The sequence below is a fragment of the Penicillium concentricum genome, assembly GCF_028827145.1.
Source record: "Penicillium concentricum strain IBT 3081 chromosome Unknown utg000002l_segment0_segment0, whole genome shotgun sequence".
NCBI classification, from domain to species: domain Eukaryota; kingdom Fungi; phylum Ascomycota; class Eurotiomycetes; order Eurotiales; family Aspergillaceae; genus Penicillium; species Penicillium concentricum.
In genome coordinates, this window is record NW_026622755.1 from 6,414,647 (window position 1) to 6,433,460 (window position 18,814).

Genomic DNA, 18,814 nt, shown 5'->3' on the forward strand with positions numbered 1-18,814 from the left:
GCAGAATGTCAGAATAAGATGTGTGTCAACATTTCCCGGAGGCTATGTGTCAGCCGTCATCTCGTGAGGCGCAAGCTGTATAGTGCGTTATATAGTGCAAAATGACAACTGGATCATCTCAAAGCCACATACCCAGGCCCCGAGAATAGATGTTCATTGCCGGTGCTCAGGAACCAATAAATTGAAGATGGTGCACGTGATGATAGTCGTATCGCCATCACGTGCATATGCTCTGGCCGACGGCGACCGCCAACCATCATTCACCTTTAGGAAAGTCATAATTCATCCGTGATTGAGAGGATCTCTTGCTCTGTATCTGCTTTAGCTCATGATCAAGCACTCTGGGGGATATTCAACTTCCGTTTATTCTTCTTTGCTCCCAGTGATCAACGACAGCATGTGTCTGTCTAGTCCCATCCACACCTCCTAGGATCCTCTCTGTCGACCAATCTCTCTTTTCGTTGATACTGTCTTTGGTGTCTTAATCATTTCATCCCTTCTTTTTCCTTCATCCGATTATCGATCTGAAGAAACACCATGCCGTCCGCATACAAAGGCAAAGGCAAAGGCCGCGATGCGCGCCAGTCGCGTAGCCGCAATACCACCCCGTCCAGCGCTAGTGCTCCCACTATCCCATCACTGCCCATCCAAAACTACCTGGATAACGATGTTACCAAACACATTGACTTGGCTAGTGTCCAGTATTCCGATGTGTTGGACCTGGTGTCCGCGCAGAACATTCCAGATTCGAAAACACTTGAGACATTGGTGGAGCACCTGAAGGGTCTGAGTGGCATGGCCGATATTCGGGGCGAGGTTTGCAATGCTGGAATGCGCGAGATGTCTCAAAAACGCAAAGAAGTTGAAGATCAGGAGCTTGATCGTGAAATTCGAGATCGCTCCAAGTTGAAACGTGAAACCGAAGAGGGTGATGATATTCATAAGGGCGGGAAGCTGAAGAAGCGGAAAGAGCGCCCAAGTGGAAAGGAGGAGCGGCCCTTAAATCATGGTGCACATGAGATAGCGCGTCAGGATGGAGCTGAGACTAAGGTTGAGGGAGGTAAGAGATCCAACTCGGCGCTTTCTTCCCACTCTTTGTTTTTACGGACCCATCTCCACAACTCTGATCTTCTTTCAATTTCCCCACCGTTCAACCTTCACTAACCATCAAAAGCGGCTTCTCCAGCATCGAAAAACTCCAAGAATGCGATATCGGATGAAAGCTCCTCGCTTTCACCTCCATCGATGATGTCCCCCAACGGTACAACCACTGCTGGCGACGGCCCTCCCCCGGGACCCCCGGGTCTGAAACCAGTGCCGATTCCCATCAACCCGAGCCCCAACCTGCAATTCCTCAAATCCAAGTCTTTGGCGAGAACCCGCTGAAGTTTGACGACCCGACCATTTACAACATTCGAGATGTGCTCCCAGGCATGACAGACGATGAGAAGAAAGAGATTTACAGCGTTGCCCACTTCCCTAAGACCGATCTTGCCCACATGGCAGCTGGTGTGGCTCCAGACAAGGACTTCAGCAACGCCAAACCTTCCAACCAAGTCAGCGCGAATACCTTCCAGACTTACATTGAACCTTACGTCCGGCCTCTTACCGAGGAGGACATTGCCTGGTTGAAAGAAAGGGTGAGTCAATTGCAGCTACTTTCATGTCAACACAAGCTGACCTATCACAGGGTGATCGTACTACCCCATTCATCATGCCCCGTCGTGGAAAGAAAAACTATCGTCAAATTTGGGCGGAGGAGGATGGAGTATCCTACGACTCGAGTCAAGATGACAAGGACCAGCTGCCTTTGAATCAGGGCCGTGGCAGCATTGAACAGCTGACTGACGATAAAGCTGAAACCAATGAAATCTCGGTTGGACCTCTCCTCAGCCGACTCTGCTCTCTCCTCCGTTACGAGCACCGTACCTTCCCCGAAGATTCCAACCCAACCGCAAATGGGGATACTGGTAGTGTGAGTGGACTGGGTGGAGACGCAATGGACATCGATCAACCCACTGTTGAGAAGGAGAACAAGAGCGAAACCAAGCCTCTCCCTGCTGCAACCACCTTCCGCGACGCGGATCCAAACGACTTCAAAACCTCGGTCGCAAAGCTAGATCACGCCCAACTGGATGAACGCGCCAAAGCCGAACTGCGATTCATTGGTTTCCTCGGTGCAGATGATAACCCAGACTACGACGCTCACTACGATGATGAAGTTGCTGAACGACTCCGCCTACTCCAAAGCGAGCTCAAGAAGCAAATCGTCACTAACAACGCGCGCAAAGCTCGAATTCTAAAGATTGCCCAGGAGCACATGGCCATGCTTGAGTTTACTACCATACAAGATGACCTCGACTCTCAGGTCCAACAAGCCTATCTTAAGCGCACCCGCACTATGGGCAAGAGCAAGAAGGGGGCTCAGCCCAAGCACCGTCCTGGTGGCGCAGGCGGCGGCAGCCACGTCGCTGGTGCTGCAGGCGTTTCCCGTCCTGCTGTCGGGGACGCTGCAAAGATCGTCATGGACCGCCGTCGTCGCTGGAACGAGGCATTCCTGCCTATCTTTGACGACATCAAGACTACCATTCCCTCCGAGGGAGAATCGATCTTCGAGCCAGAAGTTATGGCTGAGTACGAGAAAGCCGAGCTAGAGAACTGGGACGAGGAATAGATTCTCCGTCCTCTTTGCTCTCCCGGGTTTTCATCACTCGACCCGTCTTCTGTCCTTTGGCTGCCTCTGAGCCACCTCAACGTTGTTTTTGATTTATTTCCCGCACGATACGATACGAATGTATGATGGACTGGCGTGGCGTTAGCGGATACCTCTTTTTTTTTTCTGTTCACAATATCAAATGTTGAACCCCCTGGCGTGGCTATGTAGTCCGCTTGAAGATACACACTGGATCTTTTCCACAACATGTATCTAGCTACATAGTTGGATGTGACTATGTCTTTGTATTATTTTTAACCTCTGAGCTGTACGCTTACAATGAAACCAAATTCTCCAACCTTCGGTTTTCAATTTTCAAATTTTCAAATTTTCAGTTGTAGACCTCAATATATATTTCCAACCACATCAACGCCAAAATGATAAAAAGTAGGGTATCAATTCCAACAATCCAAAAGCCAAAAGAAAAAAAAACTCCCAACTCATCTATGAAGAATTAAGACCTCCCAAGGATACCTCTTCAATCTAGCCGTCAACTCCCTCTCACTCATCTCCAACTCTGTACAAACCTGATCAAAGCAATGTGTACCATCAAGATACTTCCCAAGAACCTCATCCCCAACAGCCTCCTCATCCTCCTCCCAAAACGTCGACGGCGCCCCTCCACTCCCGTTCCCGTTCCCATTCCGACTCCCACTCATCAACGACCCGGACCCAGCCCGCTCACGATTAGACTCTCCCCTCATAGCCGCCGATATAGGCGCGTCCTCTGACACACTCGAGACCGCATAGGGTGTATTGGTTCCCGTAGTCGCACGCGACGAGAGACCCGTCGGCGTGAACGAGGACGTGCGCGGCGGGGGTGCAGGTTGGCTCGTTGCGCATGCATATTTGTGCACGCGATACAAGAAGCCCTTTATCACGCCGAAGGTTATGAAACGGCGGATGTCGATGTTTGCTAGGGCGCGGCTGTGGGCTGCGTACCATTGCTTGACGCTCTGGCCCTGTTTCAGGCTTGCGTAGAGTTCGACCAGCGCGACGCCATCGACGAGCGCTGGTTTGTGGAGTGCAGTTGCGGATGTTGTGGTGGTGGAGGTGACTGGGTTTTCCTCAGGGCCCAGCAGGGGCCAGATCTCTTCGGCGTCGAAGCGAGATTCCTCGCGTGTAAGGCTTGGTGCTGGGTCTGTGGTGAGGGAGCTGGAGAGGGGTGCTGTTCCTATGCTGCCGTTTGTGCTGCCGTTGACGCTTGGGGATCGGGCTAGGGTTGCGGGGAGAGGGGAGTCTGGGCCGATTGGTGGGTGTGGTGCGAAGCGGAGGTTTACGTAGCGGGCGCATTCCAGTTGCATTGCTTCGTCGGAGGCTATTGTTGTGCTGAATTGGGCGGTTGGGGCGTAGATGGCAGAGAAGGAGAAGATGTCGAGGATAAATAGGCAGCCGTAGTAGAGGAGGTGTCGGAGGGCACGGCAGGTGAGGGAGAAGTCTGTGTCGGCTAGAACAGAGATGATGCGGACGCTGTTGACGCCGTTGATATGTGGTACGATCTGGCAGGGTTCAGCTGTTGTCTTTCTGGCCATGGGGGCAGAGTCATCTTCACATACCCTTTGCATGGTCAAGTCCCAGTTCTCATCCATGAAGGCCTGGTATCGCAAGGTGAAGAGCGGTACTTGCCAGGCCTTGACGGGCGGGGGAGAAGGGTATATCGGGAAAAGCTTGATGTTCAGAGTGTTTAATTCGTCTAGATGGAATATTTAGCAGTGGAATCATGCTAAATGGGTCCATGGACATACCAATGGGAATCATGCACTCGCAATAATTGTTCAAGTCCTCCATCAACATCTCACAGAGACTATATACCTTCCCTTCACCACTCTTCGAGAAATCGCGGGACAAGAAACCGTTCTGCTCCTCCAGGCCATGCATTAGGTCTGCTAGTTTCTGTACCACGCTCTTATACGTGCTGAAGTCGTCTTCCTCGGCGAGGACTATGCAGAAGTTGAAGATGAACTCATTGCGGTCATACCGCACTGATTTCATGCAGATTGGGTAGCCCAGAATACGATATCCGTTTGTGCAGACTTGCAAAAGGTTTCCACAGAGCTCCTGGCGGGGGATTACGAAGAAGGAGACATCGAAGAAGGTGAGGAAGGGTGGCTGTGAGGGTGCAGTGGGGGTGGGTACGATGGCTCCATCGGGGACTTGATGGACGACTTTGGGACCTGCATAACAGTAGTCAGTATCGAATCGAAGGTCTATCATGGTATTGAAGGTCCTTACCCTCTATCGTGTCGAATTTACTGTAGAAGATTGCCTTGATCATGGTGGAGATGTTGTGTTGGGAGGAGTGCGTGACAGCACAGTCTATCGGCCAAATTTAATCAAACATAGAGCTGAAATGAGGTTCACGTTCACGTTCATGTTCATGGCAGATCAGCTGCGGAGCGGACCTCGGAGCGGAGAGCTTATCGTCAATATCTCCCATTATTCCAAATTAGGTTAGACTATGTACATTGTGTCTGATTGGCCGCTGAGTTATTATCACGTGATATATCCTTTCCCTTTGTCCAACTCTCCTCGATTCATCTAGTCTGAAAAGCCACTAGAATATTTACATTTTCTTCACAAAGCCAACCTCCACCACCCTGTCAGTCTCAACATTCAAGTGTTGAACTTTGGTTCGGCTAGCATCTCGCATCCACAAGAATGCCCAGAGGAACAGTCGACGAAGGATGTTCGACTCCGCCGGAACCTTTAACTGCTCTTTTCCCACAATGTAGATCACCTGAGAGTTCCACGCCCGATCAAGCGCATCCAACTTTTCCTTATCACTCTCTAGTGATTTGGAATTATTTTGGGAGGTTAGATAGCTCCGAACTAGATCGTGAACCAAGACCCCAAGGTCAGGTGTGACTATCTCATCAGTATATCCATGGCGGACGATCAGCCTATAACAATGAGGTATGGCTTGCCTGTCCTGATCAACGGTGTATGTGTAGCAACGATTGACTGAATACCGTTCTTCTGGAGCGATTGTGGGCACGGACAAGGGTCGCAGATGAAGGAAAACGGTCACCTCAGGTGCAGCGCTGAACTTTTGGATGAAGTGAAGGAAAACACTTGGTGTGTTATTCGACATGCCAGATTTGTCGAAGAATATCCCCAGACCGTTGATCGGGGTAAGGGTAGAATTCTCTGAACCATTCTGTAGGAGAAGCTTGTTTTCTCTCAACACGGTCGTCCGGGACAGAGGTGTATTATCGGACTCTTCTGCTTTCCACTGCTCCTCTTTTCCGTACCGCCAGAGGACAAAAATGCAGGTCAAAATAGCAGCTAGCATCAGCGTGAACCATGCACCATGTGGAACCTTGCTTAAGGCGGCCGAGAGGAACATGCCATCCCAGAGAGCGAAAATCAGGAACACAGGAAGGACCAAGTACACAGGCAGCCTCCACACAATAAGTGCAACAACTGTCACCATGCAGGTCGTCAGGAATGAGACAAGTATAACACATGCTCCATAGGCTTCGCCGAGGGCAGTGGTCTGTAGTAAGGTTAGTGAAATCAATATAAAAGGCAGTTCTTAGAGCACATACATTGTTGTAGACGGCTGTCACAATAACACTTCCAATCATCATGAGCCAGTTGGCGAGAGGGATGTACACTTGTCCGTGGACAGTCTTTGAAGTATGGTAAGTTTGAATCTGAGGGAAGTATGATAACTTCATGATTTGGGAAAGCAACTAGAAGAAGTTAGATACCAGTTTGGAATCACCTTATTCTTCACATACCTGAAATGATCCAGTGATGACGGCCTGACTTGCGACAATACACGCTAGGATTGCGACCACGAGGCTTGGATATATCATCCCAGGTGGCAAAGAGAGGTAAAACGGATTAGCATACGCACTGGGCACTCGACTAATATAAGCGCCTTGGCCAATATACTAGGGAGGTATAGTTAGAATATTTGTCTCTGATCAGTAGGTCACATCAGGAAACTAACCGACACTAGAAGACACGGATAGACGAAAAAGAGCCAAGAGATCCGAATTGCCCTGCGCCAATTGTCAGTGATCATGAGCATTGCTAGTATTCCCAACCGCGTAAGCATACCGTTGGCTAAATGCTCCCAGGTCTGCGAACAATGTCTCAACACCGGTAAAGGCGAGCAAGATTCCTCCCAACTGAAGCCATCCGTCTCTCCCATTTCGCACCAAGAACGAACCCGCGAAGTAGGGAGAGAACGCTTTGAGTACGGATGCATCATAATGGACCAGGTTCTAGAATAGCGATAATAGATAATAAGTATTGCTCTTGGAATTTCGATTTCTCTTGCTTCCAACTTACATAGATCCCGAACGACAGATTGAAAACCATCCATAGTATAACAATTGGAGCAAAGGTGGTTGCAATTCTGCTGGTTCCAAAGGGCTGGATAAGGAAAACGAAGACGAGGATTGCACATGATACACCGACGACGGTGGGGGAAGAGATATCCGGGTTCACGACAGTAATCCTAGACAATCTTAACACTGTGCGGATGTATTATGTTGTAGCTAAGCTTACCCTTGAATTGCCCCAAGAATAGACTGTGCAGGGGTTAATACTCCATCTGAAATCAATCATTAGCGACTTGAATGGGAATCCTAGTGGTGGTGCTTGCCTGCGAGAATGAGTGAAACGCCAAATGCGCCGATGATTTTGAGTGTCCATTTGATGAACGCGCTTCGCTCCATGACATTGCGAGTTATTAGATTCGGTTTTTTCAGCTCGTTTGTGTTGTGTCGTTGCATTTTCACAAGATTTGTGTGGCGAGGGTCGTGTCGGACGAGATTAGCCTGAGCGTAATATTAGCATGTCTGTGAAAGGTCAAGTGAGCTTGGTGTAGCACTTACATATCGTGATAGGAGGGAATATATAGCGAATGTCCCTCCTTCGCCCTCATCATCTGCATAGAGTACTATGCAAACATATTTGATAGTAACCATGATGGTGAGAGCCCAGATGATGAACGACACCGCCCCGAGGACATCCTCATGGCTCGGTTCACTGCTGAAAGTAGACGAGAAGACATACAAAGGACTTGTCCCAATGTCGCCATAGATGACCCCGAGTGATTGATATGCGAGCCTATAAACGATGAAACCTTGAGTAAGTATTGAAGAATACCTCTCTGAGCGACTTCTGGAATCGAGTCACTTACAATGCCAGTGTCCAGCCTTTGAATACCTTTTTGACAATTAGTACATTCAATAATGACGGAAGAAAAGCAATTCCCAATTACCTGCTTGCTGTGGAAGTCCCTTTCCTCCAACTCAGGCCCGTCCGAGATGGATGCGACCTCCACGTCCATCTCCTTGGGATTTGCAGTCTTGTTTCCAGCCGTATGAGCCCTGCGCGGTGTTACACGAGAAGAAAAAACACCTCCCGCACCGGACGAGGGTTGGATATTCATGCGATCCTCTGACGAGTCATCCTCAGTACTGGTCGACATAACGGGTCTTTCTAAGGTCTGATATCCTTATGATAACTCAACTCCTAAGGGGTAAGGTAGGTGTAATATAGACAGGAGCAACACTGTTTTTAAGGTCTCCCAGTTGCTTTTTTGATATTCATGACTGTGATTTCTTATCTATACTCAAATCCTATAGCAATGCCTGTCAAAATACACGTGGGAAGGAGCCAATTAGATTGCGAAGTTTGACTAGGGTGCGATTAAGGCGACACGAACAAGAGGATCCAAGAAAAATGCCGCATACTTATGTATACAAAATAATGATACTACCTTGATCTGGCCTCTGTCCCTGAAAGCGAACCACATCAAACCACAGAAAACAAAATTAACTATGTAGATAAGAATTATGGTCAACTTGAGCTTTAATAGGTGGTGAGCTTCCAAGGAATTTGGGATTCTACAGTTATGAATATATGAGGCAATTATCTCCTCCACTACCATGTCGAGGAAAGAAGAAGCTTACCCCACGACTCACTCATTTCTATTATCAGGACGATGATATCTATGATACGAATCGATTTGAGTATTATTCTTACTCAAATGCTTTAACAATCAACTCTGATTAAGGAATAAGCAATGTAAACATTAGGCCTCGCCAAAAAAATCCACTCCGTACCCTCGAGTCTCGGGGGACTTTTGTAACGCTTGAAAGTCACAGCTACTACCACAGAAAAGCAATCAAATAACACCATGCATTTGCCTCGTAGCCAACGATAACCAGAATCAATCATGTGTATATATATAGCCTTGAATCCTCTCAAAATTTAACTGGATTATTTCTCTGAACTACAAGTTATCCTCGTCAAGGCTCGATGAAAATTATCTTGTTTAACAGCTCACAGACTGTCGGGAAAGTTCCTGGTCCTTATTGCAACAACGTCTTGGTAAATACGTTCTCAGGGATCGTAGGTGCTTGGATTTCACTACTCTGTAAATCAGATTATGATCAGATTACTCATGTGATCAGATGGATTCATGCCCAGGTGGATGCTTGATCGGCTTATGTAATGCTCTGTGAGCACCTGACCACGGGGTGTGCTCAATTTTACTCTGAGATCAAAAAGCAGCAAAGGTGAGCACTAAAATGAAAGGGGAAAGGTCTCGAGTGACATTATCCGGTACCCGGCCCGACGCTTAGGTTGGATGTCTTATCGGTGGGATGTTGAGACAGTTTGAGGTTGATAGCACCTTGCTCCCTCAGATTGATATTCCTTCCTCTCTTAGCTAAATACAATGATTTCTTTCCCTCGTCAGATCGGCGCAGTCTCTCCTGAGTCCTGAAGGTACGCGACACTGAAGAGTGTGTCTCTGAGATATTGCGGAGTATACAGCAGAAGTTTCAGTCGAAGTTCTTCCGGTTAGATACCCAATCAAAAATCATAACATGATGAGCGATATACCAAATTAGGAAGGTGGTAACAGCTGGAGTGTTTAAACTTTTGCGGAGTGACCGCTTCGGTGGGCCCTTCGCCGGCTGCCGGAAGATGCTGTATAAATACGGGGTACCCCACACCCGTGGACATCTTGGCGTATTCCAATTGGGAAATCAATACAGGGACCTCGGGAATAGGGTTGGATAGGGCATTGGTAACACATATGGGCTTGGGATTGAGTTCGGCTATAAGTTTAAACCCTACCGTGGATTCGGGTAACTGTCCTATACAGACAATATAGATTCGCTAGTCTGGGAAGAAACAAACAGATCATGCATCACTCATGGGGAGTAAGGTCAATAGCACCTAGGGGTCAAGCACAGAAATACTGAAGTCAAGCAACCAGTGCAAGCAGATCCCGTATATTAGGACACTTTAATCTCCATTTCGAGTCGAAATGAATCAATTATCTTCCCCATTTGCCTAAACCCGTAAGAAGCTGGAAGATCTATCCCTGCTCCCCGTGCTTTGGACCGTATGTCATTTTTTAGCCACCGACTTCTTCTATATTAGAGGGATCTTAGGCAGGTCAATCAGCTGGGGCATAATGATTGGGGCACCGTTTCTACACCATATGCGGTTCTGGGTAATGCTAATTTCTGTACAGACTGCCAAGGAAACAAGAATATTGTCGATCTATATCAAGTCCACTTTCCTGATTGTTGATAGCGGCAATTAGGACGACATATAAACCCTGGAGTATCTCTGAAATGTCCAGAAGACTCATCTTTCAGCATCAAATCTAGTCGAAGGTACAGTCCCGGTCTAGGCTGTCCAACGACATGTTTTCTGCATCTGCTCTACTTTGCATTGGCACATGGGCAGCGGTTGTCCTCCAAGTAACCGCCGTCCCCCACGGCCCACTCTACAACAAGATTGCCCGAGGTAACAATGACACCTGTGGCCCAGTCGGACAGTACACAGAGAACCGAAGCTCCAAACAATGGAACCAAGCCAACACCGACGCCTGGCTTGAGACATGGTGGACCGAGAATGCCAAAACACGAACAAGCAACGCAGGCGGATTCGCCGGTGCTTTCGGCTACTACGCACTAAGCCAGTCTGACTGGTCGTGTCAGAACAACGGCAACAACGATAATTGCGGGGTCCAGGTTTGCAACAACCCCAAGATTAACTCCCTAGGCGATAGCACCGAGCAGGCGTACTATGTTCTGAAGGCGCTTAATAACCTACACGGGTTTTACCTCGGTCTAGAGGAGTCGTTCAATATCGCTGCTGTCGTCTCAGCCCTGGAGAACGATGAGATAGTGAACAATTTCTGGCATGATGAGAATGCCTGGGATCCATTGGTCTCAAAGGAGATCATGAATCTAATCGTTACCCTGGTTGCTGTTGGTACAGTCGGGTTAAGTGCACCTGTTTTAGAGCCGCTCGTCGGTACTGTTGCGCCTAGCATTGCGGGAGCAAGCTCAACCTTGCTTAGCGGTGGAGTTAGCGCAGCCATTCTAGCTACCACTTCACTGTGAGTCCCCCCTCCTAACCCCGCCCGTCCCTAGACGAGAGAGATCTTTAACATAGATCCATTACTATTACTATTACTAACCTCCCTATGTAGAGACACGACCGATATCACACAGGCTAACCTTGGCCATCTCATGGCAGAGGCAGTGAGAAATATCGCAGATTCATTCGTTACTAGCAATAACGAGCTGATGTTTGGTAATGGCTACGGAAATGGCGATATCCGTGACGTACTCAAGGGCGGAGCGTGGGTTAACTACCCGGGATTGCAAAAGAACCAAGCCCGAAATTCAATGATCGCTACCATGCAGGCGATGATGATCAACTCTCTATGGCGTTCGCAACGTGTGTTTATCATCGGCGGTGGTGCCTGCCATGATGGCCAGGATGTCGGCCGAGGTACCAGTGACGGCGATAATGTTATCTGCGATGAGGAAAATCGCGCTTGGTACCTATACTATTGGCAGAAGGATATTACGAAGATGAACGAGTGGGACAGGCCCAACGGATGGATTTCTCGGCCCTGGGGATCTGATCGCATGGGTGAATCTCCTATACTACAGGGCTCCGGACCATTCTGGAATAATCTTAGTCCATTGGTATGTGACCGACACATATACAGCAAATATCGCATACTAACGTTCCCTCTAGGACGCTATCAAATCCTCTCTCAAGTCCTTCAAGGCCGCTGGCAACAAATACGACACGGCAACCTTCAACAAACGTATGGCCGAAATCGTCGGTTCTGGCGCTAACCCTTACTCGGAGGGTGCGAGCATGGAAGGTGTCTGGACTATCCCCGTGTGTGACATTAGTAAAACTGTCAACAACCCCGACTACATATACGCCAGGAAGGGGGATATCCTCCACCCATACGGGTACGACGAACGCCCATACTGGTGTGGACCGATTTGTGGAATGGACAAGAACATGACGGCGGAATTCTACAAAGCGGCCAACTTCAACGGTGACTTTGATAGGCCGTTCCTGGCGGATTGTGCAGTCGCTAAACAGGGAACTGATAATAACGGTCTTTGGTGGGATTGGACTACAAACGAAGACCATGTGAAATCACCATGGGGGTAACGGTCTCAACAACACGCATGGTCAGTCTGACTGATTGGAGAGATGTATCTTTGGTTTATTATTGGTGAGATGCAGGTGTCGTTCAGCCTGGATTTGGAGCCCCCTCGACCATAACATATCTTCCTGCACTTTCCTTGATGAAGCTATATCCCTGGCGTTTGTATTTAGTCTGAAGTACACTACTTGGGTTTTTGAATAAATGTCTCAAATCATTGTTCTGATACTCACCTTGCCCTGGTATCAAGTTTGAGAATGTTCGGCTTGAGTCGGATTATCACACGCCGGAAAATCGGTGACACCGCTTTCTTACATGGTGACGTAAGTTCACCTATTGATATTAAGTTCCCGAAGGCCTAGAGGAGCCAGGCAGGATATGTTTGTTTGTATACCACACCAATTGCGTCAGTTGAAATGGGAAAAGACGGCCTCGTAATCTCCATGAACTCAGGTGGCAATCCGTTTTTCGATGAGTGACGTCAAGGACCGCAAAGAGATCCATCGCCCCTCACAATCGGAATTTTGGCTATATCCCTTGCCTCCTGTATAGAAGTGAATATGAACAACTATCAATTGTCAAGTTACAGAAAGTTGAGCTCGGAATAGCATCCTCACGGTATTGGAAAATTAGGCGTGATCTGAGTATGGACAAGAACAAAGAGACAACTTCAAGTCCTCTCCCCAAAGATCTTCAAGATCTCGTGGACAAGGACGAAGAGGACAGAGAAATCCGCGCAGACTTCGAAAATTCATGGACCGCAACGTGAGTAAACATATTTCTTTGAATATCGGAATCCTTGGATATCTGACAAGTTCACCAGACGTTCTGAGGATGAGTCTTCGGGCCAAGCCTCATCCAATCAACTGGATAACGTTTCAAAGACGAAAGATCAACCGCTGGATAGAGCGGAAAAGGAGAAACAGTGTTGATATTTGCTGAGGCTGATGCAGCTCAGGAACAACCCCATAAAATCTGAAATGAACCCTCTGGAATATCAAAACACATGTGGTAGAAAAAATATTAGTGACTTACATCTCCCTGTCTTAACTAATAAATGATTAGAACACCAACATCTCAGACGGCGCCAGTATGTTGTAGCCTACTTAGGCTGAGCGAGCACCTGCCCAGGTGGGCATATCGCTTTGATTATGTAATGGCCCGTGATCTGGAAGGTAAGAGGCACCAAAAGGAGGAAAGGTATCGACATTATCTTCACACAACAGTATCTAGTCTGCAGGTATATCTCCTCTTAACCAATAACCACAAGATAATATTGACTAACCTGGGTCGCAAGGACATACCAGAAGCGTCCCCGAGATCAAACCCAACAAGAAAGGGAAAGAACATTCCCTCCGTTCTAGCTCAAGATGGAAGATACAATGTCTTCCACTACGACAGAAGATGGAAGATGCGATACACCCACATTTAGTAGCGTTTGCGGTGAATCAATAGACAATTTTCCGTCGAGGCATTCGGTCGCGACCCCTTCCAGGAACTGTCCTTGGAAAGGCAGATCATACATCATCCGCGACCCTGCTACAAACCTTGTCATTGGACTTCAAAAAGGAATCCTACGCCTGATGCCTGAACGCAGTGGACATGGGTGTGGTATTTACTGGTCGTGCGTCGAATCCGACCACATGTTCCTGGGTTTTCAAAACCTGGTTTCTGGCACCTTTATCGGACATAATAACAAGAATAAATTCATCGCGGAGGCCAAGGTTCTCAATGACTTTGAGTCGTTTTGTGTGCGAGCACATCCAGATGGCGGCTATCTTCTCCTCGTGAAACAGGGTAGAGGGTTCTTGCCGATGCGGGTAGACGGGGGAACACGGCTTGTGGTCAGCACTAACAGAGATGAGGGCATAGTATGGGAGTTCATTCGTGTCGAAGATGGAGATGTTATTTAATTTCGTTCTTTTCATTTCCAAGCATTGCTCAGAACGGCTGTAATGAATATCCAGTCTGCATCTCGTTTACAGTACCCATCTATTGGATCATGAAAACAAGTGATATTTCATATATTTCTGAACTTTTGCCGTTTGCTGCAAATCCCCCGATTACCACGTTGAATATGAATATATTCGGCAAAGCAAATGATGAAAGTTGACAAGTCAAGCAACGCATGAGGAACAGGAACATGAGGGTATTAGATGAAATGAGACAGGAGACAACAAAATCTATGCGCAAGCAAGAGACTCTTCTGGGGGCATAAATAGAGCAATGGATATAGATGAAAAGCAAATAGAACCCAGAGAAGAAGGAGCCAGTCCACTTCAGACAATGCGAGGGAGGTAAGATGCGCCGTATAAAAAAAAATGCAAACACAAATCATAGCGAAAGCAGTATTCAAAAGGTTTGATGGTCGAGTAAATCGTATGCAGTCATTGAGCCGTGCCAGAGGCATGGTTAGATGTAGATGGAAGAGCGGTTGTCGCGATAATGCTATCTGGCACTGTGAACAAGGCCGCCCTTGTGACCACGCGGGCCGCACCGCGACCGCGTGGGAGTCGGACGTTGTCAGCGACCAGAGTCAAAGGCTGGTTCGCACGAATGGCCTGCACGATCTCGTAACCGCCGCGCTCTCCAGCCTCCTTCAGCCATTGTTCCCAGTCTTCGTCGAGCGGCACATCAGTGCCTTGATCGCGAGCGGCCAGCGCAGCATGGATGCGGGTGTTGAGGGCTACACCACAGCTTTCTATTTCCTCGTCGCTGAGTTCCTCTTCAATTTCGTGCTCTTCCGAGGTGGACCGGTAACTGGAGGCCCGGGAATCGATCGCACGGACTGTATCGTTGCTCTGTGTTTCGATGATCAGGTCATCTTCCTCTTCTGTCCCGCAGAAGTCGCAGTCGTTGAAGTGGATCTCGATTGAAGGGGCGGGCTGGGGGGATGCCGGTCGGACTGAGTGGGCTGTGGTGTCCCGCACGATAATCCCTTCTTCTGCCTCGTATCGCTGACGCGCGGACTTGGTCCCTTCCCACCGACAGAGATTGGAGATCTCCTCCTCTGTCAGACCGAGTTCGTCAAATGTCCGGAATAGCCTTCGGTGCCATGGGAAACGACCCAGTCGCATGCGATGTGGTCCATGTGAGTAGTCCAGCCCCGGGTATTGTGCTTCGATGCAGTCTAGCGAGCCGTAGAAAAGGGATGTTTCGATACGCACTTCTGGGACGAGGTTTCGGGTAATGTGAGCACCAAATGATCCAGGGTCGTTTGTGCGAGGTCGTGGGAACGTGGCGTTATACACGATCTGGCCGACGGATGGTTTACGCATGGTGAAAACCTCCCGGCGGATGTGGAAGGAAGAGGTAAGAAAGCAAATGAAGGAGGCAAGGTTGTCCCAGACTCCTTGGAATGTGATGATTCAGGATATCCTGCCCTGGAGGATTCCCCCCTTGCCCTTTGTCAAATTCCCGGATGGACGTGGATGTTTTGGATGGGGGATTGGCAGGGAGTGCACGCTAAAGAGGGCGCATATAGTAAATTCTCATATACGAACAGAAATATTTTCTTCCTGAATTCTCGTAATCCAAGTCAATGGATTATAATATAAGAGAAGAAAATCCCGATCAGGTGCCCAGCTGACGTTTCGGCTCTTTGACCCTTGGGGAATTGAAGGTCTCACAGGCGTTCCATTGAAAATTTATAAAGATAGAAAGAAATAAGAAAAAGAAAATAGAACGGGTTTATAGGAAGACAACAACCCGGGAGACTTACAAGACTTTTATACGTAAAAGAGTAAGTGTGTGCGCTGGCAATGGCCACGATGCACTTGCCCAGGTGGACTTCGATCGCATATTCACCTGTAAATGATTCATCGAATCATAATGCTTTAAATTAAAGAAACATTTAGACATCTTTATTGGCTTGAAGTTGGATGTTCATATCACGTGGAATAGGTCCAACGATTTATCTTCACTTAGGCAACCCTGGACAACATCTAACATCTTTTAGTTACCATGTCGACCTTTGATGGTATTATAGAAGGTGAGACTGAAACGTCCCATGTCACAATTTCACGCTAAATCATCCGAACAGAGTTTCCCGAGATTCGCAGTGAGCTACTAGATCAGCCAAACTTATTGGGGCTTGCTAAGAAAAGCAGTTGACTATTTTCGGAAATGTCCCGAGCGACCAGCGCCACTGGCTTGCTTCCTTAGCCATGTGCATAGCGATCATTTACAGGGCCTAGAGTCCTTTCGGACATCCTTTATCTACTGCTCGCCGGCCACGCGAGAGGTATGCTCATGTTCATCCTATTGAACATCATTAATCTAACCATGAGAAGCTGCTCCTCCGGATTGAAAAATATCCCCATCGGATGAACTTTAATAAAGGCATCTTGGAGTCACGCCGACTGCACTATAAGCATCTTGCCAAGCTTCTGGTTAGTGTGTTCTAAACTTTGACTAGGAGTTGAGAGCTCATCCCGCACAGCGCCCAATTCCACTGAATACCCCAACGGAAATTGAGCTCACCCCCCGACGTCGTATCAAGGTGACATTGTTTGATGCCAACCATTGCACTGGGGCTGTGATGTTTCTAATTGAAGGCGACGGGAAGGCAATCATCTACACAGGTGACATTCGAGGTGGGTCAATAATATCTCATCTGAATTGAATTGCTGGCTGATTACCTTCAGCCGAAACATGGTGGGTAAGCAGCTTGGTCCGCCACCCAATATTAATACCGTATACTCTGGGCCAGAAACGGCTGGATAAGTTGTATCTAGACTCTACCTTTGCAAGCAAGACAAATCCATTCCGCGAGTTCCCTTCCAAAGCCGAGGGATTGTCTGAGCTGCTGCAGAAAGTCCAGGCTTATCCTGATGATACAGTTTTCTACTTCCGTGCGTGGACCTTCGGCTACGAGGATGTCTGGATAGCGCTCTCAGCTGCGCTTAACACAAAGGTGATTAATATTACGCAGCTCAAACATGACACTGGCTAATATAGCGTAGATTCATGTGGACCGTTACCAGATGGGACTTTATCGGTCTCTGATCCAGACTCCAGGAAATAGAGGAGTCAGCGAAGCTCCTGCCCTCTGTGGCTTTGAGCTGGGAAACAAAGCTGTAGCAGGCTGCCTCAGCAACAGCGAATCAAGTCGAATCCACAGCTGTGAGCCTGGAGTATCGTGCTCGGCAGCTCGCGGCACTAACACGGTCTATATTGTACCTATTGTGAATCGCACCACCGGTGGTGCGGAAATCCCTGAGGTCGGCGCGGGCGGTGGTATTGGGGATCTGTACCAAACACATGAACTCGAGCTGCCAGATGAATCTGCACTTGCTGAGTTGGAGAAGCTGTGTCTCAAACACGTCCAGGACAAACAAGCCCTTTCTCAGGTGCGAAGTGCCCTTCTGGATGCGTTCCGGTCGAGAAAGAAAGCACTCTCGCTTGATACATACGGCGTGAAGGACGAGGGCGAAATTTCATTGAAGAATCTGGTGACCGCTCTAAGCCACGGTCCATCTGATACCGCTAGTCGATCATCTCAGCCAGATCTGCCTACCACGATAGTAAGTAGCACTACTGCTTTCTTTCGATAATCCTCTCTAATGACATTATAGCGATTCCCCTATTCACGACACTCTTCCTACTCCGAACTATGTGAACTCATAGCTGCCTTCCGGCCCAAGGATATTCATCCATGCACCGTGGATCCAACGACCTGGAACGAAAACGTCTCCGTCAGACGTTTGTTCGGTCACCTCTGTTCAGGAAACAATTTTTCGCATGACACTCACATGCGGCAGACTCTAACTACTGATGTCGATAACGAGGGAGATCTGCGGGCAAGAAAAAGAGCCCGATACGACATGGACCTCTCCACACAGTCCACACAAGAAACCAGTAGTGGCATTGAAGATTTTAGTCTTGGTACCGCCGATGCAAGCCAGCTTCATGATCAGAAGCAGGACCCTCTACATCATTTGAGTCAATCTGAAGAGACAGCCAGAGTTAAGCGCAACGAAATCCGACAAGCACACCGCTATCTTCAAGAGCATCCAGAACCTGGGCTCTTCCAGGTCAATCCTCTCCCGTCTACATGGCCGGCAGAAAAAGAAGACAGTTTCGATCCGGCCAGTGACGAGAGAAGTGAAGAAGATGATACGCTCATACCTGACCAGTCGGGTTTAGAACCTCCGGCGACAGGACTCCGACTCAGGTCCGAACAAAGCACATCTACAAAAATCATTGACCTAACTAGCGATGGTATGACGTCTCCTCGTCCAATCACCCAACAAACAGAAAGTCAACACACAGACGTACTTTCTCTCTCCATCTCCGAGTCAGCATTTGACTCTCCGGACCAAAATTCCGTTGAAAATGGGCTACGGGATCCGGCGCGAGGAGAAGAAATAGTGAATCGCTCACGCCGTGCGCGTGTTGCTGCTTACCTAGCTGCTCGCGAAGGTACTTTCTCTGCGTGGACAGATGTATCGCTTGTTTCGGCGGGTGATAATCATGGTGAGGAGGAGATTGAGCTATGAGCTTGGTCTTTCGAGTGAATCTGTTCCTCTTCTTTTTTTTTTCTATCTCGCTCTTCAATTTTACTGTGTATGATACCCCTTCTTACTATCTTATTATTGATCTTGCCATCTGGTATTTTGCCGATGGAACTATGC

At 48.2% G+C, this 18,814-nt stretch overlaps 8 protein-coding genes across 8 annotated transcripts; 5 read left to right on the forward strand and 3 right to left on the reverse strand.

The window, feature by feature from the left end:
- Positions 1–537: 537 nt before the first annotated feature.
- On the forward strand, positions 538–2,674 carry N7517_006142 (histone acetyltransferase NGG1; the record flags this gene model as incomplete). The annotated part of the gene is made up of 4 exons (XM_056723872.1): positions 538–1,060; positions 1,175–1,303; positions 1,366–1,640; positions 1,691–2,674. 4 exons carry the CDS (start codon positions 538–540, stop codon positions 2,672–2,674), a joined length of 1,911 nt encoding a protein of 636 aa, XP_056580122.1.
- Positions 2,675–3,153: 479 nt separating this feature from the next.
- N7517_006143 (nitrogen permease regulating protein NPR2) lies at positions 3,154–4,988 on the reverse strand (the record flags this gene model as incomplete). Its single annotated transcript, XM_056723873.1, has 3 exons — positions 3,154–4,406; positions 4,459–4,887; positions 4,946–4,988. 3 exons carry the CDS (start codon positions 4,986–4,988, stop codon positions 3,154–3,156), a joined length of 1,725 nt encoding a protein of 574 aa, XP_056580123.1.
- Positions 4,989–5,276: 288 nt separating this feature from the next.
- N7517_006144 (potassium transporter) lies at positions 5,277–8,162 on the reverse strand (the record flags this gene model as incomplete). The annotated part of the gene is made up of 12 exons (XM_056723874.1): positions 5,277–5,613; positions 5,683–6,209; positions 6,262–6,408; positions 6,457–6,612; positions 6,672–6,723; positions 6,782–6,948; positions 7,016–7,184; positions 7,235–7,257; positions 7,351–7,506; positions 7,564–7,798; positions 7,872–7,897; positions 7,953–8,162. The coding sequence occupies 12 exons, from the start codon at positions 8,160–8,162 to the stop codon at positions 5,277–5,279; spliced, it is 2,205 nt and encodes a 734-aa protein (XP_056580124.1).
- A 2,236-nt stretch (positions 8,163–10,398) lies between these two features.
- On the forward strand, positions 10,399–12,184 carry N7517_006145 (uncharacterized protein; the record flags this gene model as incomplete). Its single annotated transcript, XM_056723875.1, has 3 exons — positions 10,399–11,099; positions 11,193–11,697; positions 11,750–12,184. 3 exons carry the CDS (start codon positions 10,399–10,401, stop codon positions 12,182–12,184), a joined length of 1,641 nt encoding a protein of 546 aa, XP_056580125.1.
- A 641-nt stretch (positions 12,185–12,825) lies between these two features.
- Positions 12,826–13,111, forward strand: N7517_006146 (uncharacterized protein; the record flags this gene model as incomplete). The annotated part of the gene is made up of 2 exons (XM_056723876.1): positions 12,826–12,944; positions 13,003–13,111. 2 exons carry the CDS (start codon positions 12,826–12,828, stop codon positions 13,109–13,111), a joined length of 228 nt encoding a protein of 75 aa, XP_056580126.1.
- Positions 13,112–13,335: 224 nt separating this feature from the next.
- Positions 13,336–14,092, forward strand: N7517_006147 (uncharacterized protein; the record flags this gene model as incomplete). The annotated part of the gene is made up of 3 exons (XM_056723877.1): positions 13,336–13,354; positions 13,406–13,419; positions 13,544–14,092. 3 exons carry the CDS (start codon positions 13,336–13,338, stop codon positions 14,090–14,092), a joined length of 582 nt encoding a protein of 193 aa, XP_056580127.1.
- Positions 14,093–14,566: 474 nt separating this feature from the next.
- N7517_006148 (uncharacterized protein) lies at positions 14,567–15,457 on the reverse strand (the record flags this gene model as incomplete). Its single annotated transcript, XM_056723878.1, has 1 exon — positions 14,567–15,457. The coding sequence occupies one exon, from the start codon at positions 15,455–15,457 to the stop codon at positions 14,567–14,569; it is 891 nt and encodes a 296-aa protein (XP_056580128.1).
- A 685-nt stretch (positions 15,458–16,142) lies between these two features.
- Positions 16,143–18,679, forward strand: N7517_006149 (uncharacterized protein; the record flags this gene model as incomplete). Its single annotated transcript, XM_056723879.1, has 8 exons — positions 16,143–16,170; positions 16,222–16,239; positions 16,289–16,422; positions 16,472–16,570; positions 16,621–16,774; positions 16,826–17,094; positions 17,144–17,704; positions 17,756–18,679. The coding sequence occupies 8 exons, from the start codon at positions 16,143–16,145 to the stop codon at positions 18,677–18,679; spliced, it is 2,187 nt and encodes a 728-aa protein (XP_056580129.1).
- Between the last annotated feature and the right edge of the window lie 135 nt (positions 18,680–18,814).